Source organism: Periophthalmus magnuspinnatus, chromosome 13 (genome assembly GCF_009829125.3).
Source record: "Periophthalmus magnuspinnatus isolate fPerMag1 chromosome 13, fPerMag1.2.pri, whole genome shotgun sequence".
Classification (NCBI taxonomy): Eukaryota; Metazoa; Chordata; class Actinopteri; order Gobiiformes; family Gobiidae; genus Periophthalmus; species Periophthalmus magnuspinnatus.
Genome location: NC_047138.1, coordinates 23,519,095 through 23,537,506, shown reverse-complemented (window position 1 = coordinate 23,537,506; position 18,412 = coordinate 23,519,095). Strand labels below are relative to the sequence as shown.

Below are 18,412 nucleotides of genomic sequence, written 5' to 3'. Positions count from 1 at the left end.
AACAAATAATAAACAATAGTTGCTTTGTTTGTTCATGTTTTCTAACCAGGCTTTGATATCACTTCTGTATCTGAGTGGTTATACATTTCACCTTTTATGAGGTTTTGTTTACTGATCTTCACTGTCTTAAAATTACACTATACATCACTTTTGCCTCCAGTTGCTGCCATTTCAGAGTTAAGAATGTTTTAGAAGTTTTACAAGTAGTCCATAAAATATAGATGAACAAGTTACAAGTTGTATCTTGAATGGACCTCCACAGACATGTATTTTTGTAGCAGAACGTAGTTGGTGAGAAGAGAGTGAGCTTTATCTGACATCAGAGATTCATGGTTGACAAGCTATTGTGGTGTTCACTGATGAATGGGAGCCAAGGCCGGAAGAATGCCATCCACAGATAATGCACTTCTCCTGGGCCAAAAAGAATCAGCCTGACCTTCAGCCTCAGTGGTTATAGTTAAGCATTTACTAATTATAAATTCACATTTGTATTGAAGAATTAAGTTAGCAGTGCACTAGCACAGTAGTGTATCAAGTTGGTTTCAAAAGACAGAAAATAAGTTAATTGTAATGTACATTTTTTCATAACTTTTTTCAGTCAAAATACAAAGAGCTGGACCAGACGTTTTAAAGGTCATATATTATGCTAAATTGACAAAGTGTGAGCTTTAAGTCATATTATGATGTTGTTACCTCATCAAAAACCTGGAGCTGTGTTATGTTTCATTCACACATGTTTGTGTAACCCTTTATTATTAGTCTGTCTACATCTCCAAAGTTCAAAATGTTCTCTTCCACCTTGTAATGTCAAGAAGCAGTAGTTTTCAAGTTAACAGCTCCTTTTACTTTTAGTTCAGTAGAGATTGTCAATTCCAGGGCTGAAATTATCCAAATGATTCTAGTGAAGGTTTATGGAGTTTAAAAACACAGTGCAGCACTTCCTGTATTACTACATGACATTACAAGGTGGAACAGATTGTTTTCTGTTTGAGAGAAGAACTCAGCCTAAATATGCAGGGTTTGTGTGTTAAACATGTATGAATGAAACAAAACGCAACGTATGTTTGAAACAAACATATGTTTGTGATGAGGAAACATTATAACATAGATCAGAAAAGGGCATAATATGGTCCCTTTTAGGCTTTTGAAGGTAGCAGTTGCTAACCCTGGTCTAAAACTATAGATTCACTGTCTCCTCTCTCAATTGGTTAGTCATGAGAAGAATTCTGTTCTCTTACAGACAAAGCCTTTTTTTAAAAAGTCAAATCTTGGCATATGCACAAAGATTTGACATTACCAAAGCAAATTTTTTTCAGGTCCCTGCAAATTCACAGTTTTGTTAATAGCAACTTCCATCATTTCCCAACTCACCAGAAGACTTTCTTTTGTCCACATCTTCTTTCAAAGGGTCTATTTCATAAATCTATAATCAGATTGATATCAGTTACTTGCTAAAAACCTCTTGACTCGATAAAAGTACTCTGGGAGGGAAATCTTGGTTGTGCACTGAGTTTACTATACAAAATCACTCTTATTCAAAATATAACCCAATATCTCTTATTCAGATATATACCCCAAAATCAATCCTGGTGCCAGGCCCGGGTGCAGACCAAACTGACTGAGGATGCATTGGAGAGGAGCGAACATAATACATTTTTGCTAAGTGGCATTATTTTATGCATCTAAAATGAGGGTGCAATGCACCTTTTTACACCCCTGCAGATGCAGGCCTGACTGGTGCCACCAATCTGGTATTGACCTTATTCTGCCCTGTCCACTTTTGCCATTAAGTGCAACTAAATGGTGCTTTGTGGTGGCACATACGGTTAAGTGTGAATCCCCTTCATTTCAATAGAGAATTTGGGAAAAGTTATGCTGCTAAAATCTGATATAAAATAGGTTCATTTGTGTAAAACGTTCAATGTTCATGTGACCAACAAGTCAACACTGCACCGATTCTCTAGAGGCTTTAAAATGACTCTGTAGTCTATATAGAGCTTATTTGCTGTCAAGATCGGCCCCATACAAAATAATACAACCCGAATGTCAATGGCAGTGTCCAGGGCAACTTCAGGAATAAGGTGAATAGTCCCATGGTCACGATGTGAAGTCATGAAATGCAATATATTAGTGAAGACAATACAATAAACAAATTTATGACACAAAAACCCTACAGCAGGATTATACCCAAAAACAATACAAAAACACATGAGCTGTAATAAATGAACAGTAGAATAGCCTTAATGGGGTTTTTGTAGGGCCACCTCTCCCTTGGAAATCCCAGAGTATCTCCATTGCTTTCATGACCCTTCTTGAGGGTAATTTTACTGAAATGGAAGTCACCACAGCTTCCATCAGTTACACAATGGTTTAGGGATATATTTATATTTTTTATATTTTCTTAAGATATCAAGGATATCACTTCACAGCTCATCTGATAGAATTGTACAATATGGCATCCACTGTTCCAAATAGTACAAGTCCATGTTAACTCTGTTTTCTCTTCTGACTCTGTTCTGGACGTCATTTCTTTGCCCACTTTTACCTTGCTATTTATGTAATTGACTATCTTTGTAATCCCTCAGTCTTACAGGTAGGTTCCATTGTAGCCCATGTGTGTATACTAGTCTATGTGGTCTTATACTTGTTCTGATACAACTCAAGATCATCTGAAGCTATTCAGGAAAGGTTCTTTTCTGACCTGTGACCTGTGACTGTGACTTTTATTGTATTGACACCTGACCTGGACACATGATGCATAATGATTGCTATGGATCGTTTAACTTGTAACTTGGCCCGGTTTGGTCGGGACAAATATTGTTTAGTGTAAAAATCCACAATTAATCTTGACAAAAGTATATAAATAAAAAGATTACAAGTCTTGAATTTGTCTCTGCACAGGAGCAGGCCTTTGCACAGAAGCAGGTCTGTAATAGCATCCAGTTCCCGGGACAAAATGTTCAAATAAACTGACAAAATTTTGGACTTACAGTCCAGTTTGGAAAGTTCCATGGTGCACTTTAGGATCAGATTGTACCTCAAAAAGCACTTTTAGCACAGTTTCTGTGGCTGCTCTCACCTGCAGTTTTTACCCATGGATCAAACCGCCGTCTTCCCTGCAGCCCCCCCTGGAGTCCAGTGATGGAGTGGACCAGTAGAGCCTCAGCCGCCTGGAGGAGACTAATGGAATTGCAGCATGGAGCTCAGCCTGCAGGAGATCAGAGAGAGAGAGAGAAAACATCCCAAGAGTGCACTCATACACATTACTAAGATTACTATCAAAAGTATGAACAATTACCAGGGGGAATGCCATACTGTGGAACATTCCAAGTGAAGTAATAACATCTTAATGGAGACAATCAGGTGTCAGACATTCTTGTTTTCACCTAAGGATGAAGGATTGTTAAAAGTATCAAAAAAGTATTGAAAATCAGATACTAACTGACTAAAACTAGTATCGAAACTAGATACTCATTTGAGTATGTATCAATACTAAAAAAGTGCCATTCACACAACAGAAATGAACCTTTTGTGACTAGCTTGAATGATCTTGAGCTGTATCAGAACAAGACCACCTAGACTAGTAGACACATGGACCACTATGGAACCTACCTGGACCATTGAGGGATTACACAGATATAAGGCCACATGGGAATATGAAAGAAAGTACTATGATTTAATGTTTTTCTATTGCCTAAAGAAAGAGTGTTTTTTTATTATTATTATCATCATCGTGGAACCGGTATTGAGTATCGAATCTATTCCTTAATACTGAAATCGAGTTTAAAATTGGTGTGCCAGAACAAAGGACTTTATAGAAAAGTCAACAGAGATGAAAGCATTGTCTCATGGGGAGACAATATTCTCTACTGTGGATAGAGGAGGCTTATAAAGCTGCATTATCCAAGCCAAGGGACGTGCTCCTAAAGAAAAAGGACTCTAAAAATGAGAGACGTTTTTCGGCGATATTCAACACCGTGTATTCACCCCTGAGTCACAATATTAAATCAGTTATTTTGAAACACTGGCACATTTTAAAGCCTGGTCCAGAACTGACCCAAACATTCAAAGATCCACCTTTATTCACTTACAGAAGAGGCAGAACCCTGAGAGACACCTTGGTACATTCAGACTTTTCCTCCGGCAGAAACACACCAAATGCGCAAACTCTCATTACTCCTCTTCTTAATGGTAATTATAGATGCAGTAATTGCGCTCATTGCCATAACAGCACCAAGACTTTCCATTTCTGTTATCCTTCTACCGGTAAGAAATTCCTCATTAGGAGCGTCATTACATGCGTGTCAACGCATGTAGTTTACCTGTTGAGCTGCCCATGTCTTGCGTATGTTGAATAGACGATACAAAAATTCAAAACTCGCATAAGTGAGCACAAAAGCGCAATAAGACGCCAAGACCCAGACTCGCCTGTTGCTGTCCATTTTAATTAGCTCAAATATGACGTGTCTTCACTTCTTTCTGTGGCCTATTGGATTTTTACTTTAAAAACTCTTAGCCCAAAGGGATTAAATAACGAATTACTATTTAATGTAATGTTATGATGTCAAAAGGGTGTTGTAATAATATGTTTGCCTCCCTCTTAGCTGTGAGGGACGTTCATGATGTAAACACTTGGAATCGTGACGCCTCCAAAACTAAGATTTATAGTATACAATTGTTACCTTTTTAGTTTGTTAATAATCTCTATATTTTTCTAGTCATTGCCCATGTGTTTTAACTCACAAAAGATTGGCGTAAAGTGAATTATACGCAATATTGCAGGTATATTGCGGTCTAATTGTGAATGTATATTTTTTCACTGTTGTGATTGGTTGATTACTCCTAAGGGGCAACATATATAAGGGAAGCAGAAGGGGCTGTCTTCATACCTGAGGAAGGTCAGAGGAACCTAAACGTTGTGTTAATAAAAGTGAACCAGGAAGTCTTAAAACCTTACAGTTAAGTAATAAACACCCTAAACAGGTTTTTGTCATGTCTTTGATTAAAATTTTGTTTCTCTAATTTAAAGGTTGCCGGTTCGAATCCTGCTCCTGTAATAAACATAGTGTCTGCGAGTACTGGTGTGTGCGTCGATGGGTGACAAGCTCTGTGATGTAAAGCCCTTTGAGTGGCTGAATTCTTTACACTGCTGCTCCTCCTCTGAATGGTTTTGTCTCACTGAGCTCAGAAAAACCATCTCGAGTAGCACGCTCATCCTTCAGAAGAGTGCCGTGTCCCCAAATGTAAGACCACACTCACCAAATCAGCTTTTTCCTCTTTTCAAACAAGCGTGTACACATAAGGAATCAATGTGATTTGAATGATCAGTAAAATGTAGAATGTGTGTGTCTGTTTATCTGTGTGTGTGCATGTGTGTCTGTGTGTATCTGTCTGTGCGTGCAAGTATGTGTATGTGTCTGTGTGTGCGTACGTGTGTACGCGTGCATGTGTGTCTGTGTACTTGTGTCTGTGCGTGCACGTGTGTTCGGGTGTGTGCGTGTGTCTGTGTGTATGCATAGTTGTATTTGACACATTGTGACCCCAGGTAAAATTTGTTTAATTTATTTTTGGTCAGTTTATCTATACACAGTGTGTTCCTGTACAAATAAAAGCATACCATGGCATACCCAATGGAGGTAGAACGTGTGACTACTGATCATTTACATAAACCAGAATAGAATAGATGTAAATGAGCTGTTACACTTGAGCCTGGTACAGGTGTCTCTGCTTTAATGTGTTTTGTAATTCTACAGTGTCTTACTAAGTAATAGATGACATAAAATATTGTATTGGATTTGGGTTAGGAAGAATCATTTAAAAGACACTTATCAATCACCCTTAGACCTGATGTGATATTTGTAAAATGCTTTTATAGTTTAGATAAAACAAAGTCTTGTCAATCATCGCTCATGACCATAATGCTTAAAGGGCCCATATTACGCCATTTCTGATCTTTGTTATAACGTAGTTTCCTCAACACAAACATACCTGGAGTTGTGTTTTGTTTTATTTACACATGTTTAACACAAACCCTATATACATAGGCTGAGTTCTTCTCTCATACAGAAAAAACAAGTCCACTGTGTTTTTAAAATCCATACACATTCTTTAGAATCATTTAGGTAATTTCAGCCCTTGAATTATCAATGTGTACTAAACAAAAGGTAAAAGGTAGCTGTTAACTTGAAAACTACTACTACATGACATCCCAAGGTGGAACAGAGCATTTTGAGCTTTGGAGATGTAGACAGACTAATAATAAAAGGTTACTCAAACATGTGTGAATGAAACAAAACAACTCCAGGTATGTTGATGAGCCAACAGCATTATAGCTTTGCTTAAAGCTCACAGGAATCAATTTAGTGTAATATAGAGCCTTTAAGATTTAATACTTAATATTACTGGTCCACTTTTCACCTTTGTGTCACAATTACTACACATGTACAAACACTATTCACTCAGAAGAACAAGAACTAACTTAAAAATAATGCATAATTTCATTTTATTGCCAACTATACAATTGAAGTGCCTCATGTTATAATTCAAAAGAAGACAAGATTTCAATGTGTTTTCCCAAAATATAATTGCATATAACAAGAAACAAGATTTTTAAATACGCTCCCTTTATCCTTGAAACTCCAACTGAATATCACAGTGCACTCATGAGGAAGCTGTGTTAGTACAAGTTTGACCACTAGATGGCACTACAGTCAGTGAAATAGGAGATAGGCATAGGCATAAGTACAGTTGATCCACAAAGGCTAATAAATTATATTACGTTGAATGTATTTCAGTGAACATGGTTAAGCTGTGTAACGTTATAGGCAGACATACAGAAGTCGCCAATATTCTGTCAATATGGCCCATGTGACAAGTGGAAAAATACCACGATGTTTGAAATATACCCAGCTGAAAAGCATCTATTTGGTTTCTATAATTTTGTCATTCTGCACTTGAGTAGTTTTCAGATCTTGCTTAAAAAACTGTACTACAGTGAAAGCATGCAGTTCCTTAAGTGCTGAGAGGGAAACAAAAATTTACTTTTGTTGCTAGGGACAATGCAATATGAATTTTTTTCAGCTGATAAACACTATTTGTCTTGCATTTATGTCCATCTGTATTTTGTGACGTCCGAGAGATGATAGTACATGATTAGTAGAATTCACAAATAACCGTTTATTTTTGTTCATAATACAAAATGAATGAACTGGAGTTATATTATATATAATTGTGTAAACAAAAAGATCTGACTGATAGCGACTGTCCTTATTTGCTGTTGACAACAGGGGAATGGTTTGGCGGCAGCTGATGGGACTGCATGATGAGTGCAGCTCCACTAGCTCCAAATCTGATTTGGTTTATGATTTGATTATCGACCCCTAACCCAAATCTTAACTAATTTAACCAAGTAGCTATTGTAAATGATTTACTTGGAAATGCGGCAGCAGCTGGACTCTTTTGGACAATAGTAGCATAATTAAAGGTGCACTAGAATTTTCCTGGTGGAGGCTTTATAGTGTTGGTTACATAGAGATATTATTGCTTGCCTGGAATGTTTCACAGTATGGCATTCATTTTGAACATCTTGCATTATTCGATTACTGGTGTTTTCATTGCAAAAAAAAAAAAAACGCCTTGAAACACATGCAGTGGGATCACCTCTCCAGAGCTCTGACCTGTACCTTGGCCTGGTAATGTCACCCGCTTCACTGCTTGACAAGCCGGACCATCCAATGCATCCACCAGAAAATTTACACAGTGCATCTTTAAAGCACAGAAAATATAGCAAAACTTTACATTGTCACCATAGATTGTATATATAAATGGACATAACCCGCTACCCTGCGTTGCAAATAGGAATTGAGCATTGCTGCACTTCACTTTGTGAATGGAAGCCAGAAAAACGCACCGCCTCTCTCCGGAAATGTTGCTGTAGGACTCGTCATGTTGGTCTTAAAATGTTCGTATTAACCCATAAATGATCCTGGCTTTATTTTTTTTCGCTATTCTGTCCGTAAATCAAGATATGAACATTAATAACAGACAAATCAGGTGCCCTCTTTCCCTAAAAGTGATAGCAACGGGTTTGATTGATCATTTGATCATCCCTAGCCTCGATGAGCTTCATTTGACTGGAGCCGAACGCTATGAGTGACATCACACTTCCTTAGTCCACATCTTTATACAGTCATCAACTTTGTGCTAGTTTTCCAGATAACTTTCTGACTTCTCTCCTTTACAGTGAGGTCATATGTAACACGTTGGTCACTTAAAAAAAAATCAAAATTCACTTTCCTTTTCTGTACAAATGACTGCCTTGTTACAAACCTGATCTGACCTGAACTCCGGTCCCGAAACACCACATACGCAGAAAAATCATCCACGCACATTATTACATAGTGCAAATTATAGGCTTCTTGTACCATATCCACAATGTCGTTTAAAACTGTGCTGATTAGGTTTTCTACTGCTAAAACATAGACTCATTTTAGCTGGAACAAACTGCAGCAAGTTTACATGGCATTTTATATTCAAATTATATTAAACTTTTGGATCTGTGCAAAGACTTTCTCATTAAGGCATATTTCTGGCTTTCAGGTTTCACAAATTTTATGGCCTTGTTTTCTATTTGGGGAAAATAAAATGATAGCGTTACCATGGTGATTGTGTAGTGGTTTGGATAAACATATCAAGTAAATAATAAAACATATTTTTGGGTTTATAGGCACACTAGTATTACACTAAGTATTAACAATGTAATAAGAGGTATAAAGTGCGGTGGCTAAAATGGCAATTACATAATTACGAAGTAGAAACAAGATTCATCTGTCTGTCTACTTTACCTGATAATAAAATTGTATTCCAAAACAATTAAGACTGTAAACTACTAAGAAACGCATTTTTTTTTTGTTAGCATGATTGTTAGCCAAGTTAGCATGACACAACGCATTGTTAGCCAAGTTAGCATGACACATTTACCATGCTATTACTGTAAAATGCTACAAGTTTTCTTTTGGATTTTGTTAAAATAACACACAAGAGGGCCACTCACTATAGTACCACATCTGAAAACAACAAATAGGCCAAAGGATAAATGCTAAATGTGAGGCTTTGAGACAGGAGGTAAAGCTAGTGCTAACATGAATATACAGTAGATTATGCATTTTCTACTTAGTGTCAACCACTTTATGCTTTCAGTTCTTCGTGCTGTGCTACCATATTACACCATTCATAACTTGATAAACTGTGTTTAGTAAATAATACCATTTTGTAAGTATTGTTAACACTAGTTTATGCTAGCACAGCTAAGGCAAACAGCAGTCATAGAATACAGCTGGATTCTTATCACCGATGAAGCTGAATAACACATTTGTTTATTATCTTTGACATGTACAAACTAGAATATTCCGATTTTGTAAATTAATTGAAAAATAAAATAAAAAAATTCTACATTAGATGAAAAATATGAATTCACAGTAACACTGAGTATCTTTGATGCAATTTTACTTGTTTTAAAGATATCTCTGCCTGGTTACATTATAATTAACTACAAAGTTGATAATGATTCATACATTTGAAATTTTCCACAGGTAGAAAATGTAGCTTGAAATGAATGACACACTAAAACCAGTCAAAATTAAATGTATGCTATGCAACTTTTCCAGTAGAGGGTTGGCCATTGGCTTGATCCATAGAGATGTTGATTTGCCTAGAATGTTTCACAGAAGGGGATTAAATTTAGCCAGTCCCATAGAGATGCCATCTATGATGCCAACATGCAAAGTCACAGGTCAGATCAGTGGAGAGGCGGCCCCTACTCACATGTTTTCAAGGTATTTTTGAGCACTAAACCACCTGTAATACAAATACAACATGCTATATTAAAGAACATTAATCAAAACTATGTTATCTTCATGGAAACAAGCAGATAACAGACTCCCACACCAGTATATTACATAGTGCTCCTCTAACTTAAAACTAATTAAACTAATGCCATAATAATGTAGGCTAGGTCTCATGTCAAGAATTCAAGTCCGTTTAACTAATATAGATAGCCCCATATTTTCAGAGAATTTTCAGATGTAAAGCAGTTTCGCACACTTTCCAAATGCACTACACTATAAACACTCAGTATACTGTCTCAGGACAGGGACACACTTTGAATGCTCAGTAGGGCCCCCCTGTGGATGGTAGAGGTGATGAGTATGTGATTGGTACATGGTTAACATGGGTTTAGGTGATTGTTAACACAGAGTTTGATCCATCCCGGTCGCCAAGGAGATGGCCCTCCTTCTTTAATTAGAGTGACAGGCCTCGTCGCTGGCCAGGATGATAGCAGTTCTGCAGGGGATGTATACCTGCAACAGAGAAACACAGAGGGAGAGGATGTGTTAGAACAGGGGTGTCCAAACTTTTCTCATTAAGGACCACATATAAAAACACAGACAAAGCTGAGGGCCAATTGTTTTAAACAATCAATTATACAATAAAGGAATTTAGCTGCCACTCTGCTCTCCATCTCTCTACTGCCTCTCGCTTGCAAATGTCCGCCTTCATGTCTAAACCTTAACAATACATAACGCCAAATCAAAGATTGTAGGGACACTACAGAGGCTATACACATGTTGTTGTTTTTTTATTCACAATGTTGAGCAAAACAGCTGATTAAATAAAAGGCCTACAGATTGTGTGAGTTTAGACTGGACTGTCTGAGGCCCAGTATGAGGCTGCACTTCAGCAGCCTCATACTGGCTGCTTTTCCAGGGAGGACTGGAGCTCCACTCAGAACCACTTTCACAGGAGTTGGACACAAGTGATCAGTATTTCTAAAATGAAGTTAAGGACAAGTATGGCGTAAAAGTAGGCCAGTTGTTACAGTCTAATAAACAATTGCATGCTTTGAATACTGAAGAGAAGTAGGCTAAGACTTATATCTCTGCAATCTCTCAGTCGTCCAAGTCTGATCCATACCAAAATGGAGGAGTTCCTCCCTTCAGGTAGATATAAGGCAGTGTACACCAGTAATTTGACCAGAACTGAAGAAGCGGCTTGAATGAGCGGCCAAACATCTTCCATCTATTCCTTTTTTAGTTTTCTCTCTGTCTGTTCAGCTCATATACACCTATGCACAAAGCTTTGCTGCTAAACCTTAGCAACTGCACACCTGAAAGTAATCTCTAAATAAGCAAAATTACATTGCTTACTTAAAAAATTCTGAATAGGTTAATTTTAAGCGATATGGAGAAGTTGTATATTACAGCTTTACCTTTAACTTCTATATACTTCAATCAAGAGTAACCCAGATCTAAACAAGGAAATTACCCTATATTCAAAGTACTGTACAGTATATTCCAAACTTTGTCATAACTATTACATACAGTGAGGCAAAAAAGTATTTGAACACCCTGTGATTTTGCAAGTTCTCACACTTAGAAATCACGGAGGGGGCTGAAATTTTCATCTTAACAATTAGATATAACACATTTTTGTCAAGGATTTCAGTTTGAGTAATCGGTCTTTAACAGGGCTGATTGGGAGCCATTGATTGCTTTCACATTTGCTAAATCTGTCCTCCTCCGTCTCTCCTGATCTGAGGAGCAAAGACTTCAGTCTGGCCTCTCAAATCATCACAAGAGCGTCTTCAAACTGTTTAAATGTCCACTCCACTCTGCTGTGCTATGTTCTGGGTAGGCAAGCAGACTTGGGGTGGACATCAATATTTAGTCCATAACAATTTTAATAAAACCACTTTTTATACAGACTACATTGCTAATTGGTATATTTATATGGTATATTTATATACTCACAGGTTCTGTGTGTCACTCACTGCTAAAATGAAAGGTGTTCCATGCAATAACAATAAAAAAAAACCAAAAAACAACAACAAAAAAACAATATGCAAATCCTCAGTTTTTAAAGTTGCAGCCAAAAAGATAATTATCCACTGTGGCTTGTCCAAGTACAAGTAGTGTCCAATCCTCAGAATAAAGCTGTCCAAAAAGCATAACGAGGCTCACATGCCAAAACTGCGATCTGAAAGTAGAAGTATTTAAGTGAAGCATGTGGCCCCGTGTGCGAAGATCAGCAGGAAAGTGCGTATCCTCAATGCAGTGCATGCACACAGGGGAAATGGCTATTAATACAATAATAACTGTTATTATAAGTATTATCATTGAATTATAAAAGACTATCAACTATTATTTCACTCATTGAGATATGAAAAAACATGCATGTTTTATTTTGGAAAAATATAACCTATACCATTTAAATATACATTTTTTTTTTTATCAATAAATGTGAGTAAGTGCAAATATTTTTCCTCACAAAAATCATAACTCAAAAGTGTGATATTGTGCAAACCATTTAAAATCAACTGGTTCTGCTTTTCACATTTTTAAGACATCGCTACAGTGCCTTTAACTTTAAAACAAATCCTTACCACAACAAAATCTTACTACATAGGACTGTTGGAAGTGATGAATTTAAAGGTTCACTATGTAACTGCCATTAAACATCTCTATCTCCATGTAGACAAACACAAATTACAGGTCCAATTTGTGGAGAGGCAAGCGACTGACAAGCATACAAATGAAACTAAATGCAACTCCAGGTATATTTTTGGTGATTACTACAAGGTTATAAGTTTACAAAGTAAGCGTTCTGCACACTATGAGAGCAACCTTCACAGCTCCAACCCCAGACTTCACCTGCAGCTGTTTGTCTCTTTACACATGACAGAGGCTCTTGATCCATTCTCTTCCATATTCCAGGTGAAAAGTAGGCCCCTCTTTGCATCAGTCAGGGAGATGGAAGCCAGAGCGCGACCCGGGACATGAGGTATGCTGTCTCCCCCACACCAGTGAAGGAGTGCGCCCAACTGTGAACTATTCCATCATATAGAACACTAGTCACTCTGCAGTTACATCGGGCTGACACAGGGGGCACTCACACACACAACAGGTTTTTTATGTTTTTGTAATTGCTACTTAGTTTGGTTGGATAGTACCTTGATAAATATTTATCATAGTTTTATATCAGTTAAGAGGAAGTTTGTGGACAAAAGTTGAGAGGAAAAGTACAAAAATACAGGAAGAAGCACTGAGTTGTAAAACAGAATCTCTTGACCGACATCATCACCACGGAAAACTCTATCCAAAATTAAGGGCCCATTTATGTGCAAAGAAGGTATAAGTTTAAACATTCATTTAGTATAATAAAGGTGTTGTAATTTATTTAGGTCACAGAACCAGAATAACTTTTGTGTCATATCTGCTGCCTGTGTCCAAAGTGAAAAATAAAGTTGACAAAACTAGGTAACATTTTTAATAAAGTCTTAAATATAATGATGCTGACGGTGTTTTAGAGAAAAAGTACTTTAAAGAACTCTAAAGTGTAACAGTGTCCCTTATTTATGAATGCAGAAATGTGTTAAAATACAGGTGTTGTAATTATGAAAACGTGAGCAGAAAGGTGAGGCATGGTGAATAGAAAAATGTTATTTAGACAAACAAAATTGGTTTGAAACATTACCTGTAGCATACTGACAGAAAGTGTATTAGTTTGTCATAATCTTTTCATATGGAAATGAGGAATTCTATGCTTAATAATACTCCACATTGCATTTATTACCAGGACTAAAACTTCTAGAAAAATACATTAAAAAGACATTTAGGTGATCTTAATCATGCACTGGATTTATTTAGTGCCTTTCAAGATGCCCAAACTCATTCACTCCACACTTGGTGGTGGTTAGTTACTATTGTAGCCACGGCTGCCCTGGGGCAGACTGACGGACGTGAGGCTGCCAAGCACCAACACTCACAAACACAGACATATCACATTCATACAAGGCAATGTTAGTGAAGTGTCTTGCCTAAGGACACAACTACAGGTTTTGCCTCTGACTGTGGCACTTGATATTCCCAGTGTTATCCCATCCAAATACTAACCAGCCCCAGCCGTGCTTAGTTTCAGAGATCAGACAAGATCAGGCGTTAACAAACCATTATGGCTACGGAAGCTGGTATGACTTGACTTGACTTCACATGAATTATCACAATATCCCTATATGAGGCACCAGTTGTGTAGCGGGCAGAGCATTCAAAATAAAACCAGAGGGTTGTAAATTCAATCCCACCCAAGCACATGCTGCTATTACATACAGTGTCCTTGGTTAAGACACTTGAATCCCATTAGTAAACCCCACCCCACACACACACACACATATAACGCCAAACTGTAAACAATCTAATCCATTGAGCTCCCACTGCTTTTGCGCAACATTGGCTGTGATCTGAGAGGGGGCGCCGTCGCACACACCGGTGGTTAATTAAACAGCCCAACGGGATAATGTCCAAGCACATGGAAGGCCACATGAATCACCTGTTCAGACCCAGGCTACCACAGAGCCCAAGAGGGAGCATGTCAACAGCTTTCATTTACACATGGATATAATAACACAGGCTACATCCAGTCCCTGGGGTCAATAACGCGATCTGTACAAGATACTCAATGGGTGTTGGGTGTGTGGTAAAAATGATGCATTAGATTATTAGGTGAGAAGAGAGCTTTGATTTCTTTGCCTAGAATGTTCCTTAGTATGCTGATGAAGTTAGAGAAGATGCATTAACTGTAACACATACCATATTTAGATCACCATGTCGTCTTCTTATTGTTTTGAAAATGCAATATTCGCCCAAAACAATGTATTCATTTGTTTTATAAGTTTCAGTTTCGTTTTTCAAGTTTGTAGGCTGCCTTGCTTGCACATGTCTTTTCAGGTCTGCACATACATTGTCAGTGGAATTGAGATCAGGGCTTTGTAATGGCCACTATAAAACACTGACTTTGTTATCCTTAAGCCATTTTATAACTAGTTTGGCACTATGGTTCGGGTCATTTTCCATTTGGAGGACTCATTTGCACCCAAGCGTCAACGTTCTGATGCTCATTATGGCCAAACAGTTCAATTTTAGTTTCGTCAGAGCACAGGACATGCCTCCAAAAATTATGGTCTTTGTCCCTGTGTGCATTTGCAAACTGTAATCTTGCTTTTTATGTTTCTTTTGGAGTAATGGCTTCTTCCTGGCAGAGTGGCCTTTCAGCCTGTGTTGGTACAGTACTCGTTTCACTGTGGATAATGACACACTCTTACAAGTCCACAGTTCTCTTCCTGATATCTTGGCTGATTTCTTTTGACTTTCCAATGATGTTACACAAAGCAGGAGTGTGTGTCAGGTGTGTCTTCAAATACATCCACAAGTATGTTTCTAATTAACTCATGTTGTCAATAAACCAATCAGAAGCTTCCAAAGACATGACATCATCTGGATTTTCTCAACTTGTTTAAATGCATAATAATCTTACTGTATGTAAACTTCTGACTTTAAAGAAACAAATGAATTGTCTAAAAACAACCTTCCCTTGTTATTCTGGCATTTAGGAAATAGAAATAATTTTGATGATCCTAATTAACTTAAAACAGGAAAAGTTTAGTCTGAGTTCACGTCAGACAGTGAGAAAAAAGTGCATGTGTCTTTTTATATAGTGTCTGTAAACTCCTGGTTTCAACTGTACGTGGGAGACAGTTGTGTTAGGAGACTTTTGAATCTTCAGTTAACTATGAAAAAATGGGTTGGCCATCACTATCTGTTAGAAGAGAACAGCACTGTATGAACTGAGACGGGAAAGAGACTTTTAACCTTTTTTGCTTCATAAAAACGGAATACACTCCAAAAAAGCAAAACTGGATACATTCGTGACACAATTTCAATTTAATAATCTGGTAACAAACTTTTATACTCACACCTGCACCTGTTTTTCATGTTTTATACGGACTTATATGCACACACCTGCTCCTGTTTTTAATGTTTTATATGGGCTTGTCATGATGTCTGTTTGTTGCTGCCCTCCTGTACTCTCTCTCCCCCTCCCTCACCTGTCTGTCTGGAGCTGGGCGGAGTCTCTGACTCCTTCTGCTCACACCTGGAGCGCATTAGCGCAATCACCCTCACCTGTGGTGGCGCATAAGAAGACTCGGCAGACTACACTCGGAGCCAGACCGTTCGCGTGTAAAACGTGAATGTTCCAGCTCTGTTTTTTGCATTCCTGTTACCCGCCTGCTTGTTCTCATTTTGGATTTTTGCCACCTTTCCAGACTCCTGCCTTCGCCCGCTCCTGCTCCTGCCTCTACGCTCCGGTACAGTCATCTCACTCTGCACTGCCTGTCTTGGTCTCTGGCGTTCCGCCTGCCTCTTACCCTGGGTCCCGCTCCTTGGACTATGCTGGCCCTGTCTGTCCTGGTCTCGTCCCCGCTCCCGTCTTCACTCCAGCCCCGGCTTCCCGTTCCCGCCCCGCTCTCCGTCCGTCCTGCCTGCCTCCTGCTTCCTGGATCCTCGTGTGTTATTTGAACTGTTTAAGACTTTGATTCACAAGACTTGTAAATAAACACTGTCAACCCGCTCTGAGTCCGCATACTTTGGTCCTGACCTGAGGTCCACCGTTACGACAGGGCTTAAATACTTTCTACTATATATACTGGTTGTTTAAGGTTTGTATTGTATTTTAATCAGGGCACCCGTGAAAAAGAGAGCACAAGGGCTCTCATTGGGTTACCCTGTATAAATAAAGTCACTAACTAGCTCACCAACATCTCCTTTCTACTGTTGTCCCTTATTAATCTAAATAAAATGTGTATTAATCTAATACACATTTTGGTTGACTAACCACCGCCCCAACTGATTAATTGACTAAACGATTAAACTCCTACAGCCCTACAAGTTATACTACTGAAAGCCTTCCTCCTGACCATGCAATGTGTTTATTTTAAACAGGCCAGGAGAGGGGTCTATATAAGGCACTCTCAAAATACCCTGTGCTGGACATGAGTAACCGCTCAGCTGCTATCTGACCACACATTACACAACACCGGACAGTGCATTATGGTCTGCGCCAACAGATCATAAACTCGTCAGAATAATCACAAGAGAAATCAGGTCTGCTATGCATTAACACACCTGTAACATGTATTGCACTGTATTAAATAAAAGTGATGCACATTATGGAGAGTATGTTGGGGAGTATGTACGACATTCTGCGGTGATGGCAACAGGTGTAACTAGTGATATCATGCAAATTTACTGTTGTTAATTTGGCAATGTGCATGACTGTATTTGCATTGTCATAAAAAAAATGTCATGCAGACATTTTTCTGATCTGGGCCAAGATCTCTGATCTTGTAGCCAAACCTTGTTAAAGCTTTATCGCCAGAGCTCAAAAGCTAAGCAGGGCTGGGCCTGGTTAGAACTACCACAGTGGGCCTGTCTTTCTGGAAAAAAGTGCTTTATAAGGCAATATTATTATTATCAGTTCCTTTTTAAAAATGGAATGTTTTGTTTGAAGAAGACATAATGATAATATAATATATACCTAGATCATTACTTAACATTGTGTTCATTGTAAATAGCAATATTGGTCTAAACCTATTCAATTATAGAAACAGAACAACTGACACAGATTACTCATACATGAATCACTCAAAACAAAACTTTGAGTAAGATAATGATGGAACGTCGTTAAAATATGGTCAAAAGATCATAAAATCGATCCCACAGAGCTCCTGCTTCCACAGGACTACATTTTACAGGGTCAATGAGTGATAATGACTGGCAGTCGTTTTTGGAGTTTTTTGTTATTAAATTCAATCGTAGACAATGATTTGTCTATTAAAGATGAGTGACCCTTACCTGGTATGAGTGTGATTTTAGATTTTGCCTTAACTCTGTAATTTCTGGACATCTGGTTTACAGATATCAAATTGGGTCCCTGGAAATGTTTGTTAAAAATAGACTTTATTATAAAGCCCTGTACCTATAACGTTTACCGATACTGACTGCTGCTGTGGAGTATTGGCAGCTAAATCACACATTGATTGAACTGTAGTTTGTGATTTTATTTTCTACAATCCACATTTCTAAGCAGCCAGTAACCTTAAGCAAATGTTTATCGAAAAGCATCTCTCTCTCTCTCTGCCTCATTAATACACTATTTAAGGCTAATTGACAATACACAAACATACAGTTTTTGAATTGTTATGAGACAATGGTTGAAATAAATAAAAATTAAAAAAACAAAAAAACAAACAAACAAAAACAATATTGATGTAAAAATACATAACTTTGCTCCTTTTTTAAGTTGCTTTTAAGCGCTTTCCATGACTTTCAGAGGCCAGACCAGAGTTTGCTGTCACAGTAATGGTAAAATAGCTAGCATGTGCATGTTAATACTAATGCTAGGTGTTTTTACCCAGCTGACCTATTCTGACCTCAAGAGAAACTTTCACAATTTATCTGTACTGGGACACGATACATTTTGTTCAAATAGATGGAAAAAAAAATCTGGTACTGGGTTTTAA

The 18,412-nt window shown here is 37.9% G+C and overlaps 1 protein-coding gene across 1 annotated transcript in view; it reads right to left on the bottom strand.

Annotated features, from left to right (window-relative positions):
• Positions 1-9,275: 9,275 nt before the first annotated feature.
• The window catches only part of gbe1b (glucan (1,4-alpha-), branching enzyme 1b), a 255,845-nt gene continuing 246,708 nt past the window's right edge, over positions 9,276-18,412 (bottom strand). Inside the window, exon 16 of the mRNA XM_033976749.2 lies at positions 9,276-10,358. Coding sequence (XP_033832640.1) covers positions 10,296-10,358 — 63 coding nt within the window. The 3' untranslated portion in view covers positions 9,276-10,295. The remainder of the gene's footprint in view (positions 10,359-18,412) is intronic.